We start from the raw sequence: 13,199 nt of genomic DNA on the forward strand, positions 1-13,199 counted from the left end.
AATATTGAAAAGGAGAGTAGAAAAACTGCAGCCTTGCCTCACTTCTCTCTGGATTGCTGGTTCTTTTTCATAGCTTTTGATTCTTATCACTGCAGACTGATTTTTGTACAGACTTTCTCGCTATCTGACCCCGATCACCTTCTCAATCTCAAATAGCTCAGTTCAATTTGATATACATATTTTCAACTAATATTCTCCATTTCAGGCCTTCTTATTGTGATAATGTACACTTATAGACTACCAAAATAAATATTGAGCGATTTCAAATTAATAAAAATTACTCTATATTAAAACTAACGGATGAAAACTAAACTCATCAGCTTGACAGAGTGTCCAGTATTGTTCTTATTCAACCACTAAGTTACAACAGCATCATACCCATTTGCAGTAGTTTGCAAAAGGTTGATACATGTTGCCATTTGAGACTTAATGTGACATGATTAGAGGCATGTGTTTTTTGCAAAGCAAAAAATTGTGAACATTTTGCAAAATTTTACAAATTTGGATGAATAATGAAACTATTTACCTTTAAGCAAAGTAATTAATGAAATAACTCTTTTACTGACTGATGAACGTAGGATGAAATTTTTCCAAATATCCATGCTTTGATATATGAAATATACATTTTAAGCAGAAGTATAACTCTCATGTTTCTTGTACACATGTAAAAATCAAATTATGTTTTACTAAAAATATGCTATTAACTATCTTTTGGTTTCACTTTTATTGCTGAAAAGTGGAAATAAAATTTAGCAAAATTATTGACAAAATAAAATTAAAATAGCAAAAAATGTACTGAAATAACTTTTTTTAAATGACAATTAGGCAAAAATTTTCACTACATTGTGCCTCTAGACATGACTTAAGTTCAATTTTTATTTTTAAATTGTGTGTCTTAGTTGTAAATAACATTAACATTTAGTTCAGATGCTCTGAATATCATACTTCCATGTCTGGTACTTCTTTTACTGGCATTTCCTATTTGCCCTGGTAAGTTTGCATTATTAGGTACCTTTAATTCCATGACAGTAGGCAATTCTTCTGTGTGTGTCTTCTTACTGACTGTTCTTGTGCCTCTTGTTCTCAAGAAATGTAAACTAATGAACTCCTTTTTTGTGATATTCAGTACAGTGTAATATATTTTTTGGAAGAATTCAGTTCATATGTTCTCAAACGCAGAAATAGAAAAAAATGAAAGAATATTTTTCCACTATGGAAAACTATAATCATACCATATACATACAACTGTCATCAGCCTTCATAATAGAATAACTTCCATGAATTTTAAATCCAATAATATCCTTTCAAAATTATGTAAATGATATTTATTCAGTGGAAAGCAGGATAATCACAATATCTGTATTGAGATATTCTCTATCCTTAACTATGAATCTTTTGTAACACCTATGTATATAAACTAAAAGTCTCTTTTATGTTCTTCCTTGCTAATCATTCCTGCTTTTTATCTACTTGCAAGAGAAGTGTGAATATCCTGACATACAGATGTATGAGAATTGCGAAGAATTTGAATGCTTGAGATAATACGACTTGACAAATACAGTCATAAGAATGTTGGCCATATTTGTGAACAGAAACGTGATGAAGCCTGGTGTGCAGTGAACCATCCTGCATGGGATTGCCACTACTAACCTGTGTTGTGTCACCTGGGCCACGATGCTGACGTGTGCTGTCGTCTGTTTTCAGCCTGTGAATCGGCCAAGGCCCGCAGTCAGAAGACGGAAGCGGTTCCAAATATCAGCCAGCCAGACCCTTGCTGTGATACCAGAGCCAAAGGAGCCGGAGAATGGAGTGAACTGTGATGATGACTCTCTTCCAGACAATAAACCGTGCGAACAAAATGAAGAACAGTGTCGACCTTATTATGGTTCTTTGAAAAGTCTGAAAAGTTTGAGAAGTTTGAAAAGTGTAAATACATATATAACATGCCAGTCAACAGATTACAGTGATTATCAGTGGTTTGATGCAGATGATGATGATGATGATGATGTAGAGGAGGATGGCTTTTGTGATTTTTCTGATTTTCAAGACTGTAAAAGTGAGTGTGATGAGGCAGAACTATTGAGTGAGAAGGTCTGTAGTGATATTTACAGTGTGATCATTAAGAAACATAAAGAAAGCATTGAACAGAATAATGTAACACCTAATCATGGTGCTGTTGAAGTTGAAAGAATGACAGAATTTAAAGAAAATGTTCAGGATTCATCAGATGAAGAAATTGCAGAAGGTAACTCACTGAAAAAAAACGTGCTTAGCACTCCAACTGGATCAGCTTCTCGCAGGGACAAAGGTACAAGTGGTTTCTTTTCATTCCTACGCTGGTTTAGAAAGAGTAAGGATGAAAATAGTGATGGTGAGGATTTTAATGACAAGACTATTGAACCAGTAGAAAGTTCCTTTCTTCCAGCGACACCTTCGTCAGTTAGACTGATTCGAACTCAAAGTTCAAGTTGTGGTAGTATAGATACTTTATTCAGCACAGCAACGGTGAATAGTTTTTCCTTTGTGTCTCCAGCGGCATACCGCCCTTATGGTTCAGCAAATATACCAGAGAAGTGGATTGCACCAGGACCAGAAACAGGTACTTACCGTGATAGAATATTGCAGAGGGAGAGAATTCGAGAACTAGACAAAAATCTCACACTCAGAAAGAAATACTCACTCTTTGGGAGTGATACTCAATTGAGAAGTGGAATAAACAGTCCAGAAGCTAGTCCTGTGTTAAGGTTTAAGTATAACAATTCCTCTGTTGATAAAGCTGAAGGAAAACCTTTGCCAACTTCTTCTCCTGAAAGCTTAAATTCTACTTTTGGCAGAAAGAAACGTAGAGCCCCAGTACCTCCAGATCTCCCTCGACCTCATTACAATGATTACAGCCTTCCAAACACATGGGAACACAAGGGGAAGGGTGAAAAACAGAATATGGACAATGGTGACGATGAGGTTAACGTAAAGAAACTGCGTCACAGACGAACAGCTAGTGAGTCCTCAAAAGACAAGAAAGCTGGTGCTTACTGTCATGTGAAAGGTAAACGGAGAGCTCCTCCACCTCCTAACCAAGCAAATAATCCAGAAGAACAAAACGGTAGTACTCTAGATAGATTTCGATCTCAGTTCGCTAGCTTTGGAAGGAAGAAACGTCCTGCACCTCAGCCTCCTGCAATTAATGCGAATCCTAAGGAGAGTGTGGTGAAGAGAAAGAAAGATCAAGAAACACAAGCTGGTAAGCAAGAAGACGAAAGTTCCAAATCCAGCACTAATAAACTTTCTCCAGAAGAAAAGGACCGTTTAATAGCTAATATTGCTAAGCTGAGGAATCACGCCCACAGGAGAAGCATGGGATCTCCTCCATCATCTCCAAAAGAAATGCATTCCAGTTTGAAGCCACCTCAGGAACATGTTGTTTGTAATGACTCACTTAAACTGGAAAGAGGGGTCCTGAAACCTAATAAAGATTTACCTAAAGTAGAAGCTAATGCAATGGAGGTGAAACCAGCACCAGTTTCTCCTAGACCGTGGTATAAAAGGAGTCTTTCTTCCAAAGATTCAAGTGGTGGGGGAATTAAAAGAGATATATTTAAGAGCCTAGAGAAGAAGAAAGAAAAAGAGAAGGAAGAAGACTGGATGCCTGAAGTTGGATTTCCAAGAGTTGGCAGCACAGGAATACCCAGTGATGGTAACAGTACTAGCAGCGTTAGTAGTAGATTCAGTATATTCTCTAGACTTGATAAGAGTGATGAAAAGAAGAAGGAAGGGGAAAAAAGGAAATCGCAGGTTTCAATGTTGGCAAATATTAGCGAGTTAGATCGTGAAGCTGCTGAGATTCTGCAGAAAGAGCAAGCTCGTGAGCAGGCTCTCATGGCAGCTCAAGATGCAAAGTTTTATTCATATCCTGATGTACCAGGATGTAATAGGTTTAGTGCAGATATAGAGGTAAACGAACCTGAATCAGAAAATGTAGAGGTTCCCAAACGTAGTTCTGCTAAGGAACTTATTTCACTTTTTAATGCAATTAGTAATGTGACCAAAGTGACTGTGAACTCTGCTTTTTTCTCTAAAGATGGTTCTAGTATATTTAGTAGGGAAGGGGTAGAAAAAAGATTTTCCTATGTGGGAGAAAGTGTAAGAACTAGTGAGGAAAAAGTGGTGATCAGTGGAAATTCACGTGTGCAAGAAGTTACACAGAAAAGCCAAAGTGTTGTGATCAACTGTCAGACTCCAACAATCAGTTCTCCAGGCACTCCAAAAAGACATTTGGCTACAGCTAATGAAGAAGCATCCGGTGTTACAATAGAGGAAGTTGAGGATGAAACAGAGAAGTCATCAAAATCGAGAACTATGTATGAGGCGAACAAATCACGGCGTTTTATTTCCCCTAGCTCAAACATACCTACAATTACAGAGCAGTCAGAAAATAGCACTCCAGCTTCAACAATAGATCCAGGAAGCAAACGGAGTAGTGTGATCGATGAAGCACCAACTTCAACTGGTATGACTCCAGATGAATTAACCCAATCTAAACGGATCACTATCTGGGCTTGCCCAAGGTGTACCCTAGAGAATCCTCGCTGGAAGCTGACGTGTGATGCTTGTGGTCGGTGGAGGCCATCTGTGCCTGATACTAAAGTTGTAGAGGGAGAATCAGTACCTACCACTGCACCAGCTAAAGATGAAGCTGAGGAAGTGAAGGAAAAGACTAAACCTCCCAATGAATCAATAAACTGGGAGCAGGAATTAAAGAAATACTTTCCTGGAAGTTCAAAGACTACAACCAGTGAAACAGAGGAGAAAGTCAAGTCTGATATAATTCCTGTTGCAAAGAAGGGAGTTACAACACAGAGCAGTGCAACTACAGCTACTGCTAAGGTCACTGCAACAGTTCAAACAGAGGGAAAGTTAGTAACTAACTCAGTGAATGAAAAATGGACTCAAGAAAAGATAGAATTAAAGGAGACAAAGACTTCTGTGTTAATACCATCAACATTTATAGGTGGAAGGACAAAGAAAGATGAAGAAAAGGAGAAAGTTGTCATCAAACCAACAGAAAAAGAAAGAGAAAAGCAAGAAGGTGGCCCAGAGGAAGAGCCTGATATTGATGAAGTACGAAAAGCTAGGCTTGCATTTTTTAATAAGCCTGGAGAAAGAAGTGAAGATCCCTCTGCCAGTGATGGTACTCCAGTACCTGCTAAAAGAAGCAGCAAAACTTCAGCTACTGCTGAAACTAGCAGTAAATTACCTATAAAACCTGAAATAATATACAGTGGGGGACTGAAACTTCCAACTGATGAAAATGAGAAGCTGAAATTAAAAGAAATGCTGAAAGAGATGAAAGATTCTCTTCCCAAACGTCCCAAAAATGTACCGAGGTTAAACAGAAGCAAGGAAGTAACAGAAAATGCTAGAAATAGTGTTTACTTGGATACAAATATAGAAACCAGTGAAATGAACATGAAGGACAATGGACAGAAGCATGGTGCAATAAAGAAAATACTGCAACATTCAAAAGATCAGGCAGGTGACAATCAAAAGGTACAAAATGGTATTAAAGATACTGCTGAGGCAATATTTATCACAAAGAAAGTTATTCAAGAAGAAACAAAGGTAAAGAAAGCAAGTATGCCTAGACCCATGAAAGTATCAACATCCTCGCAAACAAGTTCTGTTGTAAAGAAATTGGAGGAGAAAAAGACACAAAGCAGTGATTCTCATGTCTTACCAGTTACTGTGGAAGAAATGTCAGTCACTGTATTGAAAAATGGATCAAGTTCTACTTCTCTTGGCAAGCAGTCTGCACAAAAAATTGGGTCCCGTACGTATGAATTGATTAGAGCTCGAGATTTTGCAACTATAGAGGCCACCAAGACAGGCAGTGAAACAGTTCCTCCTCATGTATACGCTAACCTTCCTCCATCCCCTGCTCATTCACCCTCATTCAAACAGCAGCAAGGACAAAAAGATCAATCTGTTTTTACTCCTCAACAGCAGTCACCTATATCGGTTCAAAGGACGAGCGCAAACAAAACACCAGGAAGTGCATCGGATTGTAAAGTTCCTCAGCGGGAGAATGAAGAGAAGAACAACAAGTCATTACACCCATATGAAGATAAACTTTCTTCACTGACAGACTCCTCTCTTGTCACCTCTGGTGCCACTTCACCGAGCAAGGGTGAAGCCTGTCAATCCAGCATGAGTGGTGCAGGTTCTGAAGCCAGTAGTTATTCCATGGTCAGTGCTGCCAGTAGTGATAACAGTGAGGTGGAACGTCTCACAGCACAACTCACCCTACCAAAGGGGCTAGCGGATTTCAAAGGTACTTTGAAGAATGGAGAGTTACTAACATTTTAGAAATAACAATTGCATCATGTATGTTTTGCCTTGTATCACTCTATAACAAACTTAACTTCCTCCTAGCTGTGGTGTATATTAATTGAGTGTATGTTTAGTAAAGGTTTTAGAGATGATCCTCATTTGTTCTTTCTGATGTATAAATCATGTTATGTAATTTACCCTCAAGTCTTCCTCATTCTCTCTGCCTTACAGCTTGAATAATTTCTATTATTTCTCTGAACTACAGTAAAATCCTAAATGAAATCCATGTAATATGCAGGAGATAACAAAGTAACACAGATAAAGTAATATTTTCCTATTTTCACATAAAGGTTTTATTTCAATATGTTATTAAACTATTCAAATACACTGTACTATAGATATTAGATTATTATTAGATATTAAGTCATACATCAGTTGTGAACCATACTTTAACTTAAATTAGAAAGTAAACATGTAAGAGAAAGAGAACAACCAAGTGATTGAATGTGGACATCAAAGGCAGGAGGATAAGAACTCAGAACAGGTTTATTGTCTTCTTTTTCAAAAAAAAAGAATGGTATATTATCATGCATCATACTTAAGTTGTCATATTTGCTACATGCATGCATACATACATACATACATACATACATACATACATACATACATACATACATACATACATACATACATACATACATACATACATACATACATACATACATACATACATACATACATACATACATACATACATACATACATACATACATACATACATACATACATACATACATACATACATACATACATACATACATACATACATACATACATACATACATACATACATACATACATACATACATACATACATACATACATACATACATACATACATACATACATACATACATACATACATACATACATACATACATACATACATACATACATACATACATACATACATACATACATACATACATACATACATACATACATACATACATACATACATACATACATACATACATACATACATACATACATACATACATACATACATACATACATACATACATACATACATACATACATACATACATACATACATACATACATACATACATACATACATACATACATACATACATACATACATACATACATACATACATACATACATACATACATACATACATACATACATACATACATACATACATACATACATACATACATACATACATACATACATACATACATACATACATACATACATACATACATACATACATACATACATACATACATACATACATACATACATACATACATACATACATACATACATACATACATACATACATACATACATACATACATACATACATACATACATACATACATACATACATACATACATACATACATACATACATACATACATACATACATACATACATACATACATACATACATACATACATACATACATACATACATACATACATACATACATACATACATACATACATACATACATACATACATACATACATACATACATACATACATACATACATACATACATACATACATACATACATACATACATACATACATACATACATACATACATACATACATACATACATACATACATACATACATACATACATACATACATACATACATACATACATACATACATACATACATACATACATACATACATACATACATACATACATACATACATACATACATACATACATACATACATACATACATACATACATACATACATACATACATACATACATACATACATACATACATACATACATACATACATACATACATACATACATACATACATACATACATACATACATACATACATACATACATACATACATACATACATTTACCAGGTGCTTCAGATACATACTATGCAGTAGGAATGTAGGAAGTGTGGTCTACAGGGTATACAATATAAACTAAGACCGTCCAAACAGCGTTTTTACTCTCCGTTACAATATTGGGGGCGTGCACATAGTTCTTGACTTTGCAAGCAGCGTGCACGTGTTCGATTTTGCAAGCATCAGCTGTTAGCATGGTGAGAGTATCATTACAACATCGTATTTTTGTATGTAAAAGTTATTTTAAGTGCGAGTCAGCTCAGCACGTACTCAATGCATTTGTTTAGCAATTTCCTGGTGAAGTGCCACCTTCAAGAGCACAGATTCACATAATTATAAATAAATTTGAAACTACTGCCTCACTGCTCAATAAAAAGCACACGTGCACACAAAGTTTTAACGGAGGGAAAGCTAGATGACATTGATGTGAATCTTGAACAGTCACTGAATAAATCACTCACAAAATTAGCACAACAAATAGGTATTTTGGTTTCTTCTGCACACAGAGCTACAAAGCTGTTGCATATCAAACCATACAGGTTTACACGGGCCCATCGTTTAAAACCTGCTGATCCAGCCACAAGAGTGAGATATTGTGAATGGTATCTTGCATCATTGAATGATCATTTATTTGACCCACAGTTTGTGTTCTTTTTGGATGAGGCCTGGTTTCATCTTAATGGTCATGTGAACAATCATAACTCTCGCTATTGGTGAGCAGAAAATCATAATAGTGTTTATGAAGTCCCTCATTATGATAGGAAGATTGGTGTTTGGTGTGCTGTTAGTGCAAGATGAATAATTGGGCCTTTTTTTTTTTTTTTCTCGAGAAGACAGTAAATGCAGACAGGTACTAAGATGACATTTTGATACCATTCTTCCATCAGTTAATGGAAGAAGAAAAATTGTGTGGTTTCAACAAGATTCAGCCCCTGCTCATACAGCAGAAGATTCCCTTTTTATAATCTTGGAACTGTTTACAGACAGAGTGATAAGGGATGGTCTATTTCCCCATCATTCTCCAGATCTAACAGTGTGTGGTTTTTATTTGTGGGATAAACTGAAAGAAAAAGTGTATCGAACAAATTCTCACGCATTGGAGGAACTGAAAGAAAACATTACGAATGAAATCAGAAATATTACAGTGGCAGAACTCACTCGTGTCAGCCAGAATGTGGTTACCAAATACAATGCCTGTATAGCCCAGGAAGGACGATAATTTATATAAGGTAAGATTTCATATCAGACTCTATACAAGCTTAAAGCAAGGTGGCCGCATGCGACATAAGTTCGGCTGAGGCAACTGCTATAGCGCAGAGTACAAACACCATGCATTTGGTCTTAGTTTACATGGGAGATCCCGTACTTAGTTCACTGTAGGAGATTTCATTGTGATGCATTAAACAGCTACACACAACAACGTAAAGATGGAGAAGTTGCCAAATGTTTCAGGGACTGCAGACTAAATGAAAACTCAATTTTATGAAACACTACTTGAGGGTTCTGTGCATTGGTAGAAACAGCTCCAGTGTGTAAACATTCAGTCTAGTCCAATACACAGCATACCTGAGCATAAATTAGATTGTTACTTATATGTCACAAATTTACATATGTAACGTCTTGTGTTGTTTTGGTTTACTAAATAACACCTTGAAGATTGCCCAATAAACCCTCATGGATGTTTTCTTTTTTTATGGGACTATCTGCATGTTCGTATCTATCCAACATCATAGGCAAACAAGGCTAACCTTGTACATAAACTTCGTAGAGCAACAGCAGCTATCCCACCAGCAGTGTTCAAAAGAGTGCAAGAAAACATAGTGAGAAGAGTATCATTGTGTGTGGGATAGGATGTAACCTATTTTGAACATTTGTTATAATGAATCATGCTACAGTTTTCATACATATTGTGACTTTCCATTCGCTTTCCTTTGTATACAACTCCACCTGACACATGCAGCAACCTAACATTCTGTGGAATATGCACCTCTCACATTTAGATTGATGCTTTCATAGCCCATAATTGTAGATGTGATAACAAACGTTCGGACTTTTGCCATGTCAAGGAAACAAGGTGAAATTCTTTATATTTCGCAGATAACTTTGCTCTGCATCTTCAGAAGAAAATCTGCACCAGTTTCCCTTTTCCAGCTGACACTGGGTGGGGGCATATAATGGTTCCTCTCCACTTTGTCCTGTCTCTCCACCATTCCTCATCCAACACTGTGTTCCAGTCCAGATTTTGTTGTCCTATGCTGTTCTTCACAAAGTCCATCCATCATAATCTTGGTCTCCCACGTCCTCTCTTCATTGTCTTCTGTCTTTCCAGTGCTTGTCTCAGCAGTCTTTTTCTTTAATCTGCTGAACATGTCCAAACCACCTCAGCAGCAAACCAACATACTATGGAGTATGCAAGTATGCACCTGTCAGGTGCAGCAACCCAACATACTGAGGAGTATGCGAGCATATGCCTGTCAGGTGCAGCAACCCAACATACTATGGAGTATGCGAGTATGCGCCTGTCAAGTGCAGCAACCCAACATACTACAGAGTATGAGAGTATACACCTGTCAGGTGCAGCAACCCAACATACTACAGAGTATGAGAGTATACACCTGTCAGGTGCAGCAACCCAACATACTGCGGAGTATGTGAGTATGCACCTATCAGGTGCAGCACCCAGCATACAACGGAGTATGCGAGTATGCACCTATCAGGTGTAGCAACTCAACATACTACAGCGTACACAAGTATGAAGGATGAGTTCTCCACCTAATCAATACTTTAACAATAGATATCCGAGCCTGACACCAGAATGTCAGTGATTCTTCATAAACTCTAAGAATTGTATCCAATTTCAACCTCAACAAATATAATTTTTGAAATATGTAGAAATCATGGGGCCAGGATAAAAGCCCTTTAACCCCCAAAACTGCACCATAAGTATTTTTAGTATAGTGGCATTCACTAGCATGTTTTTCAGCATTGATATAGACTGAGAATAAGCTATGTATCTGTAAACAGGTTACTGAACCTCTTATTCTAATGAAAACAACGTCTCCACATATTTGCTGCCCTACAATGCACCTTGAAACATCTCATAAAACCGTTGGACATAGCATTTGCATTTAACATAGATATTCGAACTTGACACCAGAATGTCAGTGATTCTTGATAAGCTCTTAGAATTGTATCCAACCTCAGCAAATATAATTTTTGAAATATGCAGAAATCATGGGGGCAGGGAAAAAGTCCTCTAACCCTCAAAACTGTACCATATGTATATATCTTAACCTTAAGTATTTTTAGAATAGTGGCATTCATGTTTATTTTAAAGCATTCTTGTTTAATTTTAATTTTAGTAGTATTTATTCTGTACAGTTGCTATTAAGCAGGTTCTTCTACAGCTGAAGATGACATATTTACAGGACGAAACTGTGGATTTTAAAAATAATCTATATCTATATATATATAAAATAACTTGTCCTGACTGACTGATTCATCATCGCCGAGCCAAAACTACTGGACATAAAGAGATGAAATTTTGGGGATATATTCATATTAAGACGTAGGTGCTCGCTAAGAGAGGATTTTGGGATATTCCTTCGCTAAGGGTGTGAAAACGGGGGTGAAATTTTAAAATGAGTTGCTCTATATCTCAAAACTTTAAAAGTTTACAGATGTAAAAATTGGTATTTAGAATCGTCTTTAAAAATAAGGAAACACGTATTTTTTTGTTTTCAGAAAATCCCAATAGGAGGGGTGAAAAAGGGTGAAAATGGGGAAAATGGGTTGAATGCCTTTAATCAGGATACCGGTACCTATATCTCAGAAACTGAAGATATTACAGACCTGAAAATTGGTACGTTTGATCTCTTTTAAAAATAAAGAAACACGTATTTTTTTGTTTTTGTAAAATCCAATTAATGGGAGGGTGAAAAGGGGGTGAATTTTTAAAATGAGTGAATCTATATCTCCAAACTTTTAAAGTTTGCAGCTGTAAAAATTGGTATTTAGAATCTTCATTAAAAATAAAGGAACACGTATTTTTTTGTTTTCGGAAAATCGCAATAGGAGGAGTGAAAAGGGGCTAAAAAGTGGTTGAATGCCTTTAATGAGGGTACTTATATATCAGAAACTGAAGATATTACAGACCTGAAAATTGGTGTTTGGGATCTCCGTTAAAAATAAAGAAACACGTATTTTTTGTTTCTGGAAAATCCAATTTAGGGGGGGGGGGGTGAAAAGGGAGTAATATTCTAAAATGAGTGTATCTATCTCAAAATTTTTAAAGGTTATATATGTGAAAATTGGTATTTAGAATCTCCTTTAAAAATAAATAAACACACGCATTTTTTCGTTTTTGGAAAATCCAAATATTGGGGGGTAAAAAGGGGGGAGGGTAAATTTTTTAAAATGAGTGTGTATACATCTTAAAACTTTAAAATTTACAGATGTAAAAATTGGTAGTTAGAATCTCCTCTAAAAATAAAGGAAAACGTATTTTTTTGTTTCCTGTAAATCCCAATAGGAGGGGTGTAAAAGGGTGAAAAATGGGTTGAATGCCTTTAATGAGGATACATATATCTCAGAAACGAAAGATATTACAGAACTGAAAATTTGTATATGGGATCTCCTTTAAAAATAAAGAAACACGTATTTTTTAGTTTTGGAAAATCCAATTAATGGCGGTTAAACAGGAGTGACAAATTTTGAAAGACTATATCTACAGAATATCTTGGAAACGTAAAATGTTACAGACGTAAAAAGTGGGTGTTTGTAATCTCCTATAAATCTAAAGAAACATAGGTGATTTGTGTTTGAAAACTCCACTTAAGGGGAACTCAAAAGGGGTGAAATTTTAAAATGAGAATTTTTACAGTTTATCTCAAAAAACTTAACATGTTACAGAAGTGAAAAATGGTTTTTTATCTCTATTAAACA

General features: G+C 36.0%; 1 protein-coding gene across 2 annotated transcripts in view; it reads left to right on the forward strand.

Annotated features, from left to right (window-relative positions):
* Positions 1–13,199, forward strand: part of LOC136881282 (microtubule-associated protein futsch) — a 383,949-nt gene that overhangs the window by 268,800 nt on the left and 101,950 nt on the right. For both annotated transcript variants that reach the window (XM_068225087.1, XM_068225088.1), the window contains one exon: positions 1,705–6,328. In XM_068225087.1, coding sequence (XP_068081188.1) covers positions 1,705–6,328 — 4,624 coding nt within the window. The remainder of the gene's footprint in view (positions 1–1,704; positions 6,329–13,199) is intronic.

The sequence above is a fragment of the Anabrus simplex genome, chromosome 1 (assembly GCF_040414725.1).
Source record: "Anabrus simplex isolate iqAnaSimp1 chromosome 1, ASM4041472v1, whole genome shotgun sequence".
NCBI classification, from domain to species: domain Eukaryota; kingdom Metazoa; phylum Arthropoda; class Insecta; order Orthoptera; family Tettigoniidae; genus Anabrus; species Anabrus simplex.